The sequence below is a fragment of the Carassius gibelio genome, chromosome B23 (assembly GCF_023724105.1).
Source record: "Carassius gibelio isolate Cgi1373 ecotype wild population from Czech Republic chromosome B23, carGib1.2-hapl.c, whole genome shotgun sequence".
Taxonomy (NCBI): Eukaryota; Metazoa; Chordata; class Actinopteri; order Cypriniformes; family Cyprinidae; genus Carassius; species Carassius gibelio.
The window spans coordinates 24,373,716-24,395,093 of NC_068418.1; the positions used below are offsets into that span (position 1 = coordinate 24,373,716).

At 39.5% G+C, this 21,378-nt stretch overlaps 1 protein-coding gene across 1 annotated transcript; it reads left to right on the plus strand.

Annotated features, from left to right (window-relative positions):
* The first annotated feature begins 293 nt into the window (after window positions 1–293).
* On the plus strand, window positions 294–21,092 carry LOC128011770 (NACHT, LRR and PYD domains-containing protein 12-like). Its single transcript, XM_052594476.1, is given in 10 exon segments — window positions 294–330; window positions 563–1,563; window positions 1,565–2,298; window positions 9,012–9,182; window positions 12,255–12,428; window positions 12,702–12,875; window positions 14,121–14,294; window positions 17,982–18,155; window positions 20,119–20,292; window positions 20,915–21,092. Coding segments are annotated over 10 exon segments (2,991 nt in total).
* Window positions 21,093–21,378: the final 286 nt, after the last annotated feature.

Here is a 21,378-nt window from a genome sequence, read left to right on the forward strand (position 1 = left end):
TTTATTTTTTTGCTCAGGCTTCAAATACAAACAGCGAGTAACTTAATGTGATTCATTCTGGTGCTGACACTGCTTGTAACATTACATTAATTCAGCCTTAGTGTTAGTAGATTAATTGCTCAAATATTCTCTGGTTTCAGAAGCTTGAGGACACAGTCATTTCTATATTGAAGAAAGAGCTGATGAGGTTCAAGGCAATACTAAGCTCAGATTACCCAGTGTCCTCTGAGATAGAGGAAGAACATCAGCTCACAGAGGAGTTTCTGAAGATCACACTTGACGCCCTGAGAAATATGAACCAGAGAGACCTCGCTAAAACACTACAGACCAGTAAGAGCTCATGTGACTATTATATCTCCTTCATTTCAAAGGAAAGACAGTAGTTGCATTACATTTTTGTAAAGTTGTTAACAGTCTTTTTTACTTCCACGTGAAAGAGAATATGCAACATGCAAAAAAAATTACATTGAGATTTGATTTGAATAAGATTTTGCATCCCTTAATTCAGGAACAATGTAAGAAAATAAACAGGAACTGATATTTCTCTTCATCTGTTTATCAGAGCTGGCCCCTTTGTATGTGAAAAAGCACAAATCCAGACTAAAGGATGCCTTTCAACTAATAAACGAAGGAATATCAAAGCAAGGAGACTCGCTTCTGAATGAGATCTACACAGAGCTTTACATCACAGAGGGAGGGAGTGGAGAGGTCAACAATGAGCATGAAGTGAGACAGATTGAGAAAACATCAAGAAGACCAGAAATGCCAATCAAATGCAATGACATCTTCAAAACCTTACCAGAACAAGACAAACCCATCAGAACTGTGCTGACTAAAGGAGTGGCTGGAATTGGAAAAACCATCTCTGTGCAGAAGTTTATCTTGGACTGGGCTGAAGGGAAAGATAATCAGGATATTCACTTCATGTTTCCACTTCCATTCAGAGAGCTGAATTTGATGAAGGAAAAAAATATAAGTCTGATGGGGCTTCTGTATCAATTTTTTACAGATACAGAAGGGCTGAGATCAAAAGACTTTCATGACTATAATGTCCTATTCATCTTTGATGGTCTTGATGAGTGTCGACTTCCTCTAAATTTCCGAAACAATCAGAGGTTGTGTGATGTAACAGAATCAGCCTCAGTGGACGTACTGCTGACCAACCTCATCATGGGGAATCTGCTTCCTTCTGCTCTCCTCTGGATCACCACTCGACCTGCCGCAGCCAGTCAGATTCCTCCTGAGTGTTTCGACCAAATCACAGAGGTTCGAGGCTTCAATGACCCTCAGAAGGATGAGTATTTCAGGAAGAAGATACATAATGACACTATGGCCAATAAAATCATCACACACATCAAATCATCAAGGAGCCTCCACATCATGTGCCACATCCCGGTGTTCTGCTGGATTACAGCCACTGTACTAGAAGCAATGCTACGTGAATCAGAAAGTGGGAAGATTCCCAATACTCTCACTCAAATGTTCACACGCTTCCTATTCTTTCAGACAAAACTGAAGACCCAGAAGTATGAAGGAAAATGCGATGTGGATCTTCAGCAGACCAAAAAAAAATATTCTCTTACTGGGCAAACTGGCTTTTGAACAGCTGGAAAAGGGGAACCTGATCTTCTATGAGGAAGACCTGAGAGAGTGTGGCATTGATGTCAGAGAAGCGTCTGTGTACTCAGGAGTTTGCACACAGATCTTCAGAGAGGAGTTTGGGCTGCACTTGGGGAAAGTCTTCAGCTTTATGCACCTGAGCATTCAGGAGTTTCTTGCTGCTGTATATGTGTTTGTGTCATTTGTCAACAAAAATATCTTCACTTCCAAGTCAAAAATGGAGGAGTTTCTAAAGAGTGAGGTGGACAGGGCCTTACAGAGTGCAAATGGACACCTGGACCTTTTCCTTCGTTTCCTTCTGGGTCTATCACTGGAGTCTAATCAAACAGTCTTTCGAAGCCTTCTGAAACAGCGAGGACATCACTTTCAAAGTGGACAGGTCATTGTTAAGTACATTAAGAGGAAGATTAGGCAAAATCCCTCTTCAGAGAAATCAATCAATCTGTTCTACTGTCTAAATGAATTAAATGATCATTCTCTGGAGCAGGAAGTACAAATATTCCTGAAGAGAGGTAGAAGTGGTATTTCCAACCTCTCTCCTGCTCAGTGGTCAGCTCTAGTTTTTATGTTGCTAAACTCAGAAAAGGAAATGAATGAGTTTAAACTGAGTGTATATTATCCATCTGAAGAATGTTTACTGAGGTTGCTGCCAGTGGTAACAGCATCCAGGATAGCCGAGTAAGTCATTTTATATAAATTCTAATTTCTCTTTTCATTAGTGAAATGCAAGATGTCTATTGGTCAGCAGTAAGAAAATTTTGTGACAGCAGCCATAACACTGTAAAATTATAATTCACACAGTCAAGAGGAAAGTTCATCCATCACATTTTAATTAACCAACAGCAGCTTTTTTCTAACAATTTTTGACTGAAAAGCTATTGTAGTTTTAAAAATAAGCTTCATTCAGTGAAGACTATGCAGTATTTTAATTTACATTTGGTGAATTAATTCAATTTCACTAGTATTTCTTACTTGCATCCTACTGTTAGATAGACCTACCTAAAAACATTTAAATAGTATATTTATTATATTGCATTTATTTGTCCTGTAATTTACTTATTAGTTTTATTCTTTTTACTGACTGTCTACTTGTCTTCATTAATCATTTGAGAACTTTATACTTACATCATTTAAGCTAGTAGGCTATTAGCTTTTGCTGTGATATTAAGAATTGAGGATTGTTGAGTTCCCTTTTGATACTACACTCATACTGCGTCATAAGTAAGTACAGGAAAAACTAATTGTTTTCAGATTTCCGAAGCCTTTTTCAATCCGGCGCTGAAACTTGCCAGCCATTAGTTCGTGGAGTTGAATAAAACAAACCAATGATAGTGTGGCACAGCCACACGAGCCTATTGTGAGCAAACTCACCCAAGCCCGCAAAAAAGGGCAGGGGAACAGGCTTTATATGCTGGCATCTCACCAAGGCAGGCTGATTCATTATCTTTAACAACACAGATCTCTTCTCTTTACTGGATCCTGAGACTTGAAGCCACCTTTATCTGCAAGCAGCTGGATTCTGATCAGCTCGCCGCACTGCACAGCCAGATCAGATTGCCTCTTCTCTGCTCACCGATCTCTACAGTTCGCCACTCTCTAGCAGACCATCGCTCTCAAGCAGCTCTGATCATCGCGCCGCTTCTGGTCAGTGCTTTGCTCATGAGCCACCTGCAGCATCGAGCGCATCCTTCTCATCGCTTCTACCCACTTTGCAGTGCTTTTCTAAAAGAGCTAATTTCTAGAGCAATTTCTGCGATGTTGTTGCGAATGTTGTGCCATGGCTTTGGCTTGTGCAGAGCACCTCTGAACAGTGAGTGTGCGCGATATCGGGAGAAATCCTACACTGAACCCACACTCACTGAATTTATCTGTTCTCATTGCGAGAGCATGAGTCTGGCCTCTCTGCGCTTGCGGACTGCTTTCTTTGCAGAGAGCAACTCCGCCCCTCGCACCCTCCCATTTCTTTTCTCCCAGGAAAGTGGAAGTGGTGTGGAATGGCGCAGCAAGCAGCTTGATACCGAGCAGGTCCTTACTGGGAGGACACAGGCTCTACATTGAGATTATAATATCTCACAAATGTGTTAGGTGTCACCCAGCCTGCAGCTCTACAGATGGCTGTTAGCGGGGCGTCATGCGCCAGCACCCAGGAGGAGGCTACACTCCTAGTTGAGTGAGCTCTCACCCCTAGGGGGGCATGGCAGGTCTTGAACCTGATAAGCAGGACAATAGTATCCACCATCTAGTGGGATAACCTCTGCTTGGAGACAGCTTTTCTTTTCTGCTGATTCTGAGCAAAGAGGGTATGAGAAGACAACTCATTCTTGAGCTGGCTCTGCGTTGAAACTTGCAAGGGAAAAGGGGAACGAGCGGTGAGGAAGCACATCGCCAACTGTCGTCCGCGGCCACTTGGGACCCGGAGGTAAAGGAAACCACTCTTTTAATGAAGGTTTGGGTACCACTGGCCGTGGACACTGCACTGGCAGACACAAAAAGAAAACGAGAACAAAGGATTCTCCCACGGCCCTCCTCTGGGGGAAGGAGTTGTCCTGCTACCATCTCCTTACGAGCTGACATCCTAAACTCCGGGTCGCCCATCCCAGGAACGCCGCTTGGCCTGATGCTTGGCAGGTTTGGGGGCAGAGACGGGCTGCACCGCTCTTCTGTGGCCATCTCCTCGCTGTGGCCAGGATGAAGGCTGCTGCTGTTGCTAAGTGGGAATGGAGGAGACCATAGGGGGGCACCCTTGGCGACAAGCAGGCTGAGGTGGCTGTGCCAGCGGCAGTGTGGAGACAGCAGCGGGCTGCCAGGGGATAATATGCTTGATGGCCTCAGACTGCTTCTGTGCGGCAGAGAACTGCTGGGCAAAATTCTCCACCGTGTCGCCGAAGAGGCCAGCCTGGGAGACCGGGGAGTTGAGGAGCCTGGTCTGATCAGACTCCCGTCATGTCTACCAGGTTTAGCCATAAGTGGCACTCATGTCAGTCCCAGCACACCCCTTTGCCGTCCACCATCGAGGGCAATGAAGGTGGAGGAAGCACCAGAATGGTTTCGGGCAGTTAAAGACAAGGCAAGGCAAGGCAAGTTTATTTATATAGCACATTTCGTACACAATGGTAATTCAAAGTGCTTTACATAAAAGAAAGTAAAATAATCATGAAGAAAAATAATTACAAAAATAAAACAAGCAATTTTAAAACTTTTAAAATGATTAAAACACTTACTTAAAATGAATTTAAAAACAGTTAGAAAATTATTTTACATTAAAAAAAAATAATAAAAAAAAAACAGTGAAAATATAGTGCAATCAGTTTAGACATAGCACAGTGCTCATTCAATAAATGCACAGGTAAACAGATGAGTTTTGAGTCTAGATTTAAATGTGACTAGTGTTTAAGCATATCTTATCACTTCTGGAAGCTGATTCCAACTGCGGGCAGCAAAGTAACTAAAGGAGGACTCCCCTTGTTTTGTGTGAACCCTTGGTATTTCTGCTCGTGATAAAGGCATGAACAAGTTTCTCCAAGTCTTGGCTGGAAAGAAAACATCTAATTCTTGCAATGTTTTTTAAATGATAGTATGCTGATTTAGTTACTGCTTTGACATGACTACTGAAACTAAGGTCTGTCTCCAGAATCACACCAAGATTCCTGACTTGATTTTTAGTTGTTTGACCCCTAGAGTCAAGGTATGCATTCACCTTGAGAACTTCATCTTTGTTTCCAAATTCAGTGACTTCAGTTTTTTTTTCTTGTTTAACTGAAGAAAGTTCTGGCACATCCAACTATTAATTTCATCAATGCATTGGCAGAGGGAGTCAATGGGGCTGTAGTCATTTGGACATAAGGCTAGCTAAATCTGGGTATCATTAGCATAGCTGTGATAGGTAATTTGGTTCTTTCTAATTATTTGACTTAGTGGAAGCATATACAGGCTAAACAAGAGCGGTGCAAGAATTTACCCTTGTGGGACTCCGCATGTCATGGACGTCCACTTAGACTTATGCTCTCCTAGACTCACATAATAGCCTCTCGCTTCTAAGTATGACCTGAACCATTTGATTTCCATCCCAGAAAGCCCGACCCAGTATTCCAGTCTCTCTAGTAGTATGTTATGATCTACAGTGTCAAACGCAGCACGGAGATCTAGCAATACCAGCATCGATATTTTGCCACAATTTAAGCGAATATCATTTATTATCTTAATGAGTGCTGTCTCTGTGCTGTGATGCGGTCGAAAACCAGATTGAAAATTGTCCAGGTATCGATTTGAGTTTAAGTATTTGATTAAAATCTGATTAAAAACTACATTTTCTATAATTTTGCCTATAAAAGGAAGATTGGATATTGGTCTAAAATTGCTCAAAATGGTGTTATCAAGATTGCTCTTATTCAGGAGGGGCTTAACAACTGCAGTTTTTAGGGAGTTTGGAAACGCCCCAGAAAGAAGTGAGGCATTCACCACTTATAAAGATTTGCTTCTAAGCAGTTAAGCACACTTTTGAAAAAATATGTGGGAAGTGTGTCAAGATAGCAGGTTGATGATTTTAGTTGCTGCACTATGTCTTCCAGAATTTTGCTATCAATTGCTTCAAAAATAGACATAGTATCTTTTTGATATTGTGGCCGAATCTGTCTGACCTCTTTATTACTTGAGGATGTGCTAATCGCCTTCCTGATATTGATGATCTTCTCAGAAAAGAAGGAAGCAAACTCATTGCATTTCCTGTCTGAGAGCATTTCACTGGGAATCTAACTTGGGGGGTTTGTCAGACTCTCAACAGTGACAAAAAGAGTACGAGTGTTATTTAAGTTACTGTTTATAAGGTTTGAGAAGAAATTCTGTCTAGATGTGGCTAGTTTCACATTATAAGCATGAAGGCTGTCTTTATAGATGCTATAGTGAATTTCAAGTTTCGTCTTCCGCCACATCCACTCAGCTTTTCTGCATTGTCTTTTCATAGTCTGAACTGCTGTTGATCTTCTCCAAACTGATTTCTATCTGTTTGTTTTTTTACTGACTATTATTGGAGCAACATTATCAATAACATTCTTAACTGTTGAGTTGAAGGAATCAAGGAGAAAATCAACAGAGTCTGCAGAAATGCTTGGTTTTAAAGATATAGCCTTCATAAATAGTGCACTTGTGTTCTCGTTTATGCATCTCCTTCTGACAGAGACAGATCTAGATTCAGTGGTAGCAGATATCAAAATATCAAAGAAAATACAGAAGTGATCAGATAGTGCTACGTCCTTAGTAACAATGGATGAAATGTTACTAACTGATTACCACAGGGACCTACTGATGATTAAGTCTAGAGTGTGTCCACCTTTGTGTGTGGGTCCATGCACATGCTGAGTCAGGTCAAAAGTGTTTAGTACCGTTATCATTTCTATTGTAGTTTTGTTTTCTGCATTATCTATGTGAATATCAAAATCCCCTGCAATTGCAAAACAGTCAAACTCTGAGGGAAATCATTGATAACATTTCTGTGACCTCTTCAACAAATGCTGGAGAGTATTTTGGAGGCCTGTAAATAATAATAAACACAATGCGTGGAGCACCTTTCAGCACAATCCCTAGATATTCGAAAGACAAGTACTGACCAAATGACCAAATGTTTGCATTGATAGACATCTTTAAATAGAGCAGCTACACCCCCACCTCTCCTAACAGTCCTGCAAACACTCATGTAAGTGAAGTTAGGAGGGGCTGCTTCATTTAGGACTGTTGCATTGCAGCTGTCTTCAAGCCATGTTTCATTTAGAAACATAAAATCCAGATTGTTTGTGCTTATAAAGTCATTGATTAGAAATGATTTATTTTTTAGTGAGCAAATGTTTAAAAGTGCTAACTTGATTGCAGTGCTTTGAGTCTTCACATAAATCTTAGTTTGATGCATAATAGGCCACAGATTAGATCAGTTTGCCTTTGGCTTGAGAAGGCCTTAGACTTTCTATCACGTGATAAAACTGAAATAGAGAAAGCTACAGGCACATTGGGTTCCCGCTTGTTCAGTAATCATTTGTGAATGTTGCTGTTATTATAGCGGGGACCCGACACATATCACTGTGCCTTCCATGAACTGGTCACTTCCTAGTGCACCTCTGGAAAGAGAGGAACCAGTGGGGGGTGCTGGTGATCAGCACTAGCAGCCCCCAGGAACCAATCGTCCAGCCTCGAGCGCTCGGGACAGGGTGGAGGATTCCACGTAACCTCTATGCTCATAGCTGCCCGGGAAATCATGTCCGTCAGCTCTGGATCAGACTCAGACAACTGGCACTCCCGGGGGAGCCAACGCAGCTGAATCCTCATCTCCCAAGGACTCAAGTCTGCCTTGTGATGTGGTGATCGACATCTGGTATTCCTCCTGAGCCCCAAATGAGATGTCAGGAACCTGAGAGGGTCAAGCACACTCATCCGGAAACTAAAACAGCTGTGGCGTTTGTGAGGATGAAGTTGCCCGAGGAGGCTGGCTTGTTGGGGAAGCCAACACAGTAACCCTTTTAGATCACCCTGGCCACCTGCCAAAGTAGCCCTCTTAAGAGGAGCTAGAACGGGGTGTGGCAGAGGGGACTCTATACCTTTTAAGGTAATCAAGTCCCGATCTTAACGCAGAGATTGTCATGTCTCTGCAATGAGAATATGAGTCATCCACGAACACAGTGATCGTGGCCGTCACAAGGAGCCATATATCGAGCGCACCCAGAAACACACGGGCTGAATGACATCTTTAAAAAGATGCAAACAAAAACCTGAAACTCTTTTAGAAGCTCTTTCAGTGGTGCTGAAGCGCTCAGAGGAACCCGGGAGTTGAAGGTAGGTAGCTCTTGACAAACCGCTGAATCGCGCCATCACACCAACACCAGCAGGAGATGTGCTTGGCTCCGAAGTGAAAACTTGAATGTGAGTTGCTTGCGCTGTTCCTTATATACCCACACAGCAGGGCGGAGCTCATGATGCAAATCCCACAGACCAAGGCACACTGTGTAACACTGGCTCAATTTGTTACCACTTGAAGGTGATTGGGCTCTCAGGCGAGACCCCATTCATCAGTCTCTTTGTGACGTAACGTCGAACGTGACCGACTGAGTTGAACCAAGGTTAAGTTAGTAACTGAGTACGTTTTTACTGGTAAAAAACAAAAAACTTATATTGTGATATATCATTAGCTGAAAATTCTATTACTGAAATGAATGTGATTTATGATTTTTGTGATATCGCCACCACTAGCTTGTAAATATATTTTGAGATCAAGCATTTCATGGTCTGGCAAAAATGAGTATCAATAGAAAATATGTGAATTGATAAAAAAAAAATAATAATAATAATTTTCCCATTGATTTCCTGTTGAATAAAACACTTCAATTTCTGATATCAATTCTTTCCTACAGTCTGAGCAGATGTCATCTCAAAGATGAAAGTTGTTCAGCTCTGGCCAAAGTTCTCAGCTCATACTCAAGTCTGAGAGAACTGAACCTGAGTAACAATAACCTGCCCGAGAGTGGAGTGAGGGTGCTTAGTGCTGGACTGGGAAGTTCAACCTGTCATGTGGAGACATTAAAGTAAGATATTATATAAACATATAAACATATAAACATATATATATATATATATATATATATATATATATATATATATATATATATATATATATATATATATATATATATATATATTATTATTATTATTATTATTGTAGTACTATGGTGATATCTCTTCAGCACACAGCGTGAGCAGGTCAAACTCCTATGCAGAATATTAATAACTATGACTGGACTGTCACATCCATACCATTATAATGAGAAGATCATTATAATAAAACGCTGTGAATCTTTAGAGTTTAGCTGCTGTGTTGAGAAGAACGCATCCACAAAATGAGTTCATTCAGAGCCATGCAGGCATGTTCATTTGCTTTCGGGCACTTTTTGCAGATCAAAAACATTTAATCAAAACATAAAAACATTATTTACCCCGTTTGTATCTGCGAGGCATTTGTTAAAATTTTTCCCTGTGTGTTAACATCAGTAATTATGAATGTCAGATGATGACTTGACTCTATGTATTTTGCCCCGCCCCCAAACATACATACATATATATATATATATATATATATATATATATATATATATATATATATTAAGGCTTGTGTCATTCTAACAAAGTTTTCTTTCATTATGAAGTCCTTTATTCACAGACAAAATAGTGGGTCACAGGATGCTCCTGATCAAATTATTAAGTCTAAACATCAGCATTCACAAACCACTGTCCACTGTTATTTTTAACAGAAAAGAATTGAACAAGCTCATGACCGTATAAGTTGGAAACATGAAGACAGCAGAGAAGAGCTCTCGCCCAACACAGTAGCTACGTTAACATATCAAATAATACCAAATAATCTGTTTGTAATCAGATTGATGGCTAAATCGGATTGAAAAACGTTCATATAAACACTTATATGAACACTTATATAAAAAATAATCGATCCGATTGAGCTCGATCCGAATTAAATTTCAGTCGGATTGAAGGGGGTGGTTTATACCTCTTCTAATACGATTGAGCATGCATGTAAACACTTGATCGGATTGAACCATGAAACTGAAAGGACTGCGCATGTGCAACAACGAAGAAATAACATAATTGACGTATGACAAATTTCACTCGGCAACTGTGAGGTGGAGCAGGACAGACTTGTTTTGGATGATAAATATAAGCAGCACAGCGGTTTGTATGTTTATTTATCCATAAAGGTTTATATAATAATTCTGCTGTTAAAACAAATAAAGAAACCATGTAGGAGAGTGGTTATTTTGTGCAAATAGAGAGAAACTCAATATTATCTTTATGTCACTTTCACTTTTCACTTTCACTATTTGAGCAGTGTGCACATGCCTAAAAAAATCTATTCTGATTTGAAGCTTGTGACATAAACCCGCACATCAACCGGATCACTTTATTTAGTGTTCATGTAAACACTACAACGAGATTCATCAATCGTAATTAATTCAGTCCGATTTAACAAAAATTGAGCATGTAAACATTGCCAGTGGAGTGAATCATTTTGTTAACTTGGTGGATTATTATTTTGGGTTGTATGGGACGTGGTAACACCAAGCAGCAACCTCCCGCACTCTCTTGTGAAGCCAACAAGGAAGTGACTTAAACTGCAATTCATCGACTGGCCGCTAGAGGCTGGCTGCAAAAGTGAGTTAATCCCATAGACTCCCCATGTAAAATTCCCAGCGTTACAGCAGAAAAAACAAACAAAAACAAAAAAATGTTTACAGCCTAGTTAAAAAAAATGGCTGTAGAAAAAAGTTCTTCAGGATTCTACAGGAGACTTCCTGGGCACTATGTCCATGTTTTTTACAGTCTATGATAAAAACATGGACGTAGTGTCCGTGATGTCACCCATAGAATCCTGAAGAGCTTTTCTGAAGCTCAAATTGAGCTGAGCGTGCCATCGCCATCTTGGCAGTGCGTCACAGTGCATCACTCCCGGATAATGGAAGATGGGCAAAAAGGTGGGAGCTGGTTGCTGAAACCACACCCACCTAGCTCGACCGCGGTGACCAGGTGCAATCCACCTGTCACTCAAGTTGCCACACCCTTAATTATGCAAAACTTTAAGGATTAATATAATTTAAACAGATGAGTAAAAAAAAATTACCCCTCTCACAGTTGTCATGAAGGGCAAAATTAGCTATATAGACCAAAATAATTTTTTGAACCAGGCTGTAAACATGTTTTTTTCCGCTGTAAATTTGGACATTTCAACATTGGGAGTCTATGGCAATGACTCCCTTTTGCAGCCAGCCTCTAGTGACCAGTCGATGAATTGCAGTTTTAGTCATTTCCATGTAAGCTTCACGAGAGAGGGCGGGAGGTTGCCCATAAGTTTTTATAAAGTCTGTGTAACACACGTCTCTCTCACAATATATTGTTTTACAGATTTATCGCTTTTTGCAGCTCAGAAATATTCACGCAATCATACAGAATGTCCCAGCAGATCTGAACTCTGGTGCGGTTAGCGCTCACACTCTCTGATGTATAACTTAGTCTTAGCCTCAGATGTCACACCCATGGACTGTTGGCTAAACATCTGATGCTTATGGGAAACAAAAGTGGAAACACTTTAGGAGTGTCAAAGTCATCATCAGATTGGTTGAATTAAACAAGATTTCTGGAAAACGTGTGTTGCGCTCTTTAACGATTCACCTGGAAGCAAAAATGCTGAGGCACCAAACCCCCTCATGAAAGAAGAAATGCGTTGAGTTTACAACTGTGACGACGAGCGCTTATCAGGATCAACTAAACACTGGATATTCACCCTCAAGAGCTGGTGCTCGGCAGTTTGCCTTTGTTCATTAAGTTTTCTCTTGCTCTAATAAACTGTGTGTTTTTTGGTCATTCGCCTCTGGGTCCTCTGTCTCACCCCGGACAAATATTGCCCAGCACTTCTAAATTATGCATTTTTACATATGATTTCTTGGCAAATATACATCATTCTTAGTTGTAACTAAAGAAGGTGAGATTTCATAAAAATATTTTGTTTAAACTTTGCGAGTTAGTCCAATTTGCATTTTGTACATCTTTTTCTATCTCTAAATAATTTATTTTGTTAATTTCACTTTTAGGTTATCTAATTGCTGTATTGGAGATGTAGGTTGTGCTGCTCTGGCTACAGCTCTGAGATCAAACCCCTCACACATGAGGGAACTTAATCTGAACAGAAACACACTGGGAGATTCTGGAGCAAAGTTGCTTTCTGCTCTAATTGAAGATCCACAGTGTAAACTGGAGAAACTACAGTGAGTGATATTTCTGCAGTGTAAAGGCATTTGTAGATATTTCGTAGAAGTGGATTGGTATTTTTCTATTCTATTGCAATTATGTATGAAATTATACATTTTTACTAGTCTGTATATGGAAAATCCATATCATGTTTTTATAATTAAGTTACAGAAAGAGACGATGTAGGATGTAAATATAAAATAGTTTTGTCGAGTGAACATGAGAGGAATTTTAATGCAGTGCTCTTTTAAAATCATGATTAATGTAAGGATTTTTTCACCTCTCTGCAGGCTGTCTCACTGCAGTATTGGAGAGGAAGGTTGTGCTCTTCTGGTTTTAGCTCTGAAATCAAACCCCTTACACCTGGAAGAACTCGATCTGAGCTTTAATAAACCAGGAGATTCAGGAGTGATGCTGCTGTCTGCTGTACTGATGGATCCACAGTGTAAACTGGAGAGACTACAGTGAGTATTAAAAGAATCTATTATTATAGTCAATTTTAAATAAAACATTCTCTTTAGTCTAATGTGGTGGCTCAATATATTGCATGTAGGAAGGACTGTTTGTGTGTGTGTGTGTGTGTGCGTGTGTGTGTGTGTGTGTGTGTGTGTGTGTGTGTGTGTGTGTGTGTGTGTGTGTGTGTGTGTGTGTGTGTGTGTGTAAGCATGTGCTCTTGTTTTTGTGACATATCAGGACCAGTGTTTGGAATAACGGCGTTTAAAAGAACGGTGTTAGGTAACGACGTTATTTTTTTCAGTAACGCGGTAATTTAACATTACTTTTCCCGTCGTTACAACGCCGTTTACGTTACTGAACGTTAAATGTGGTGCGTTAATATGCATTGATTGACTATGCAATCCGAACGGGCCCCTGGCTCACACAGCGAGTGAGCAGGTGGGTTAATGACGAGATAAGCGGTTGTGATTGGCTAAGGCAGAGTCATGTGTTTCATGGTAGCCAATCAGAGCCAGTGTTTTTACACACATGCCGGCACACGCGGCTGCGCCAGTGGCACCAAACACACACACACATACACACACACACATGCAACAGCTACACAGAGATTCGCAGCAGAGATGGCGAGTCAGGAGCAGGTGAAGGTGAAGACATAATGCACTACTTCAAATTCATTGTGGTCAAAGGCAAGAACGTGCATGTAATGTGTACATGCAATGTGTGACACGCATCTACAAAGTTAGTGGCCAAAACACTTTTCTTACTTGAAGTGCAGGATAAAACTCTTGCTGTCTGTTGACGTGCAATAAATATTGAAAGTTATGTACTTGTCTGTTCTACTCATTTCAACTGACTTGTGAAAACTGCAAAAAACAAAACAAAAAAAGTACAAATTCTTTGACATGTATAGCAATTTTTTTTTTTTTTTTTTTTTTTTTTTTTTTACAGTAACGCAAATAGTTACTTTCCCTGGTAATGAGTTACTTTTATTATAGAGTAATTCAGTTACTAACTCAGTTACTTTTTGGAACAAGTAGTGAGTAACTATAACTAATTACTTTTTTAAAGTAACGTTCCCAACACTGATCAGGAAACACAACTCTGTATAATGGCATGGGTATTACACAGGTATTACAAGGAGAGTGTAACTTATGAGGACATAATGTCCCCATTTTTCAAAATGCTTATAAATCATACAGAATGAGTTTTTTTTTTTTTTTTGAGAAAGTAAAAATCCTTTATTTGTGTTACAGGCTTTCCACCTGCGATATTAGAGAGAAAGGTTGCGCTGCTCTGGCTTCAGCTCTAAAATCAAACCCTTCACACCTAAGAGAACTCAATCTGAACTATAATAAACTAGAAGACTCAGGAGTGAAGCTGCTTTGTGCTGGACTGGTGGATCAACACTGTAAACTGGAGAAACTATGGTAAGTGTAATAATTTACTATTCAGACTTAATGATTATAGATTCACAAAAATCAAGGATCACATTCATAACTCTACATAACTTCTATAATCATTTTATTCGATCCATCAGATGTTCTGTCACCTTTTGTCTCAGCTTTCACCTGACTGAGAGGTCAGGCAGTGGGACATGAAGCATAAAAAATATTTCTAGATGATACATTTCAGCTAAGACCAGAATAATAATAAAAAAAAAAACTTCATCACAATATATGTAGTATGTACATCCCTTCAGGACACAGCAGTGACTGGTGCTTATAATAAACACATAACACAGTCATACAACACTATCTTCTGCCATCTGTAGGTTGTCCTGGTGCAGTATTGGAGAAGAAGGGCGTGCTGATCTGGTTTTAGCTCTGAAATCAAATCCTTCACACCTGAGAGAGATTGATCTGAGCAACAATGCAACAGGAAATTTTGGAGTAAACCTGCTTTTTGACCTACAGAAAGATTCACAGCGTAAACAGTGAGTGATAGATGTTGTGATAAATGTGATTTTACCACTGTAAATGTCTTCACAGAAAAAAATAAAAATGTTTACAATTATATTATACCTGCTCCTGCTCTTTTTACATTACTAATTAAATGTAAAGCAAGTGTAACGGAGAGTCCACCTCCCATGCTGGAGACCCGGGTTCGAGGCCCACTAGGAGAAAGGAAGAGGACCCGGGAGAGAGGGGTTATATTGGTGCCGTGACCCGGATGGGAGTGAGGTTTAGGATGGTGAGTATAACGGAGGCCATCAAGTAGGTGCCGTGCAGGGAAACCTCACTTCCCTGATCTCAAGAGATGCACTAGCAACTTAGTGTGTCTGCCTCATATGCCGGAGACCCAGGTTCGGGGCCTACTCCGAATGGAAAGGAAGAGGTGTGGTGGTGAGGAAACGAGAGAGAGGGGTTACACAGGCACACACAAACACAAGCCCATTTACAATCCTGACTCCTTAGTATACTTTAGAAGTAGTTGCTAAGCACCAACTTAAAATGGTCAAAATGAAAGGTCCTTAACTGCAGACTTTATTTCTACAGAATTGAAGATTGTCCCACTCTGGCCTCAAGCCTGATAGAGCTGAATCTGAATAATACTACACCAGGGGATACGGAGGTGGAGCTGCTTTCTGCTCTGTTGATTGAGCCACACTGTAAACTGGAGAAACTACAGTGAGTGATATTATTTAATATAGTATAAATAATGCAAAAGTAAAGTTAGGTCATTTAATTAATATGTTCAGACTTTTACCTTTGTTAAACAGCATTGGAAGGTAAATGTTCTATAACATTTTTGTCCTCTCTGCAGGTTATCTCACTGCTGTATTAGAAATGAAGGTTTTGCTGCTCTGATTTCAGCTCTGAAATCAAACCCCTCACACCTGAGAGAACTTAATATGAATGAAAATGACTTAGAAGATTCTGAAGTGAGGCTGCTCTCTGATCTACTGAAGGATCAACACTGTAAACTGGAGAAACTACAGTGAGTAATGATATTGTAGTATAGTAATAAATAATTTAAATGTAAAATGACATAAATGAAAGGACATGACCTAGCTTATACTTTTGTTAAACATCACTGTAAGGTATCATAACTATTATAAAATGTTTTTGTTCTGTTTTTGTCCTTCTTTGTGCAGGCTGTCTTGCTGCCATATTAGATTTAATGGTTTTGCTGCTCTGATTTCATCTCTGAAATCAAACCCCTCACACCTGAGAGAACTCGAACTTAATGAAAATTATCCAGGATTTTCTGAAGTGAAGCTGCTCTCTGATCTGCTGAGGGATCCACGCTGTAAACTGGCGAAACTACAGTGAGTGATACTTCATTTGACCAATAAGGAACAAGAGGCCATGCATTATTGTGAATATAGTCATGACATATGGCCAGGTATTCAAACATTTTCACTGTAAGTGTTTACATAGAGGGGCTATTTACATAACAACGTTTTTAGCCAAAAACTTTTTATGCATTTTGCCTGTTCGATTACACAACAACAGTGTTTTGGGGACTGAAAAAGCATATTTTTGAAAACGGTTTCAAAGTGCACGTTTTTGAAAATATCACTGTTATCATTTCCATGTCAACACCCAGTACTGGAATCTTTTAGACACGTAGTTACGTGTTAGGTTTGTAGACATGCGCAGTATGTGTGAACAAACAAACACAACAATGCCAGAGTACATGCTCCTGTTGTTGCAGCTCAAGAGTTTGTTAACGCTTCATTAGCAAAGTGTGGATTTACTTCATCAATATTACAACCAACAGCAGACATGCATCACATACATCATATAATTGTCACTTCCCTACAGGTACTGTTTACTAACAAGGTGAGAGCGCCACTGGCCTGTCATATGTAATACAGTGTTTTTTGCACAGATATGTGTAAACGCAAATCATTTTGAAAACATTGTTGTGTACTTGTGAAAATGTTTGAAAACACAAAGGAAAAACTTTTACATTTTTTGCACTGTTGTTGTGTAAACATAGCATAAGACAAGATATTCAAATGTAGTAAAACTGGGGTTGTACAAATGGTAATCAATCCATCTAAAAAAAAAAAAAACATGGCTGCTAAACTTTTACTACAATCAAACCGTGTTTTTTTTAAGGGGTTACTTACATCAGTTGATCATGCTCTTACAACGTTCCATTATGATCAATAAAGTTCTCTGCACTGCAAACTGAATCTATTCTTTATATTGTGTCTACACTTTGTTTGCTATAAGGAGAGGATTTGTGAGGGTAACTCTGCAATGAAGAAAAACACTGGCGTTTCAAGCATTCAGTGGATTTCATCTCAAATGCCTCTGATTGGCCATTGCATTCAGGAAATCAACAGATATGTTTCTGATTGCATACATTGCACAACGCTGCACACATATTTTAAATAAAAACATTTAAGGCTCTCCAGAGTGCAAACACAAATATGCACTGGATCGTTTGCCAAATATGATTCACTGATGTCTGATGGGGCCCTAATTCCTTGGGTCCAAAGCCACCACGTATCTCACTTATTGGTTAAGACCATCCCTGCACATGCCTTTTGAAACATGTAAGATGTATTGCTTATTTGAACCAAACATGAACTGAAGCTACTTTGACAGGTAAATGGGAAGAGTTTATGCATGCAAAGGATGCTCCATTGTTTCCTTGCTCAAGCATCCTTGGTAATCTTAACCCTCTTTGTGGTTTTATTAGACAAAATGTCCTTTTACTTGGTGGACTATGAACGGTTTCCAGGTCACGAAGGAGCATTGAAATCAGGATGTACAATTTTGTAAAATCGGAAGCACTATATGTTTGTCTGTTATTGCATCACATTCAATACAAAATGTAAACTCACATTCACAACCCACGGCCCTGAAAATTCATCAGTGGCAGCTGGTGGTTAAAATAAATTGTAAACAGAGCTACAAACTACGAAATTCAAAATCTTTCACATATCTCAGGTTAATATTATGCACACAACTATGTAAGTGATATCCCTGAAAAGTATACTTTAAACAGCAAGATGTCAACTTGTTTGCTAGGAAAAAGGGTTTAAGAAACCTATAATTATTTTGACAATCCACATGATGACACTTGTTGATGCACTTCAGCTTTCATTTATGTTTGTTTTGAGCTGAAGTTTTTTTTCTTCTTCTTTGTCTCTGCAGGTTGTCTAACTGCCATATTAGAAAGGAAGACTGTGCTTCTCTGGTCTCTGCTCTGAAATCAAACCCCTCACACCTGAGAGAACTCAATCTGAGCTATAATCTTCCAGGAGATTCTGTAGTAAAGCAGCTCTGTGCTGTACTGGAGGATCCACAGTGTAAACTTAAAAAACTACAGTGAGTGACATATACCAATACATCTGAATAAACATCAACAGTTTATTTGTAAAATATGTTTGCAAAATGTTTACCTACTTATCCTAAACCACCTTTCCATCACTAAATGGGGGGGGGATTACCCTCTTTGTTCTTTTTTTGAGTCATGGGGCCCTATTTTAACGATCTGAAACGCAAGTGTCAAAGCGCGAAGCGCAAGTAACTTTGTGGGCGGGTCTCGGCGCTGTTGCTATTTTCCCGGCGGGATAAATGGCTCTTGCGCCCGGCGCAAATCTAAAGTGGGTTGGTCTGAAGTAGCTTCATTATTCATAGGTGTGGTTTGGGCGTAACGTGAAATAAACCAATCAGAGCGTCATCCAACATTCCCTTTAAAAGCAGGTGCGCAAGTTCCATTATGGATTGCTATTATTATGGCGTATTTACCAGGCGCACGCCAGGAGCGGTTCACAGCCGAGGAGACTGATGTTCTTGTAAGAGCAGTGAAAGACAGAGAAGTTGTGTTGTATGGGGATGGGAGAAACCCACCCAAAATACACCACAATGATTTCCGTCATCTCATGTGTTAATATTTTTTTTAGTGCAACAATTTATGATTTGCAAAAATAACTGTTGCATCTGTGTAGATTACATGAGCAAAGTGTATGCGCGTTGTGCACGCTATACATTATGGTCAAGAATGCGCCCTTAAAATAGCATAATGAACAATGCGCAACGCGCCAATGACTTTAGACTAGGTTTTTTCTGGTCAGTGGCGCAATTGTTTAATGGAACAGCAAAATAGCACCAGGGATTGTTTGCGCCGGAACACGCCTCCTTTTTTTGGCTGAACCGCCCAGGGAGCGCAAGTTCATTCACTAGTTTAGCGACGTACTTCTGTGGAGGGAAAAGCGCGCTTTGCGCAGGTGCAAAATAGGAATGACACATGCGTCGGTGTACAAAGTCAATTGCGCTGGGTGCAAGATAGGGCCCATGGTGTCTTTCTTAATAATTCCATTTATGTAATACCAAACATTTTATGATACAACTATAAGGGTCTTTTTCTATTATTTTAATTAAAATAGCATACTACTTTATTCCCTAATTCTTGCACATTTTTCCTGAACTGTGCATTTGCATTTTAGAAACTTAGGTTATGTTTTTTCTCTGTCTATGCAATAAATGCACGTCCTTAACCCTTTAGAACCTAAAGCTAAAATAGGCTGCTTTCACTCATTTTGTTTTTTTGAGTATAAAAATAAAACATAATGTGGCATCTTCAGGTGTAAGGTGTCATTTTTTTTTTTCAGAAAATGATTAGCTTTCAGGAAATTACAGTTATTGTACATTATTGTGTGTGGTGAGTTAATAAATTGAATTTAAATAGACAAAAAAAACGGAAAGAAATTGCACTGCTTTTTATTTAGAAAAAATCTGAAAACTCATGAAAGAAAGAATCTAATGCCTCAGTCTTGAAAAAGGAACTATAATACATAAATACAAGTCTTTTTGGGACACTGGTTTTCACTAAGTTTTCACAGTTTTCACTCAGGAGCCATTTGTTTTACCCCAGTTCTCCAGGCATTTTTGGATCCTTCAATCCAGTCATTTAAATGTGGTGCTCTCGAAAGCAGTTCCTGTCTAACTGCAAGCAAAGTCCCACATCACATTCCTGGCACTTCCATGGGGGCTCCTCTTGCATAGTTTGCAACTCTATAAATGCACGTTCTTAAATGAGTGGAATTTTCTAGAACTGCTTAGGTAATGTCAATGGCATGACACATTTCAGATGAGGTCAAGTTTAAAATTTTAAATCAGTCAGAGCTATACAAATTTATCTTAATTTTTTACAAGTAAATCTTCATTTAATGAAAAGGTTACTTTTATTAGTCTTTGTTAGGGGTGTCAGGTGGCCAATGCAGGAAAGATCAAATGGCCCTGACGTGGCATCCCTTCTTTGTTTAAGAAATTCTTCTTCACCCTGTAGACTGGAATACTGCTGTATTGGAGATGAAGGTTGTGCTGCTCTGGCTACAGCTCTGAAATCAAAACCCTCACACCTGAGAGAACTGAATCTGAACAGGAACACACTGGGAGATTCTGGAGCAAAGTTTCTTTCTACTCTACTTGAGGATCCAAAGTGTAAACTGGAGAAACTGCAGTGAGTGATATTGGTGGTATTATTATTACTATTATAATCATAAAAGTTACTTTTATTATATTTCATTCTCTGCTTTGTGGTAGCATCACATGCTGCACATACACAAACACACACACACACACACACATGTTTGTTTTTGTGAAAAGTGGGTTCATCCCATAGGCGTAATAGTTTTTATTCTGTACAAACTGTATATTCTATGGCCCTACACCAACCCTACACCTAACCCTAACCCTCACAGGAAACTTTGTGCATTTTTACTTTCTCAAAAAAATGTATTCTGTATGATTTATAAGCATTTTGAAAAATGGGGACATGGGTTATGTCCATAAGTCACCCTCTTCTTGTAACACATGTTCTTCTTGTAAGAGTTGTGTCATGATATGTCACAAAAACAAGAGCACACACACACACAACCAGGCCCAAATGCATTCAAATACCAGAAAGAAACAAGTCATAAACAAACTCTGTTTATTGCATTTGTATCATGTTCTTACAAATGTTACTGTAAACTAGGCAAATCAGGTTGTGGTTTTTTAACTAAACTTACCACAAATAAAATAAATAAAATGCCTAATACAGACTCATATCGCTTTACAAACATTCTTTATATGTTTCGCAGGTTATCTAATTGCTATATTAGAGATGAAGGTTGTGCTGCTCTGGCTTCAGCCCTGAAATCAAACCCTTCACACCTGAGAGAACTCCATCTCAATAATAATGAATTAGGAGATTCAGGAGTGAAACTACTCTCTGGTCTACTGGAGGATCCACAATATAAACTAGAGGAGCTACAGTGAGTTATTGATTTCCTTAGGAATTTTACAGCATATGTGGAAATGAACATTACATTTGTGTGTGTGTGTGTGTGTGTGTGTGTGTGTGTGTGTGTGTGTGTGTGTGTGTGTGTGATTTTTTTTTTCCATTGTGATAATGATTATGATATAGGAAGTATTAATGTTTGTCCTTTTTCTCCACCGTTTTACAGTATATGTCCTGTACTTTAAATGCAAAACAAACAACTGCCTTCTGTCATGAAGAACAAACAGCTGCTTGCTGCCACCTGGACACACACTTTGTCTGTAA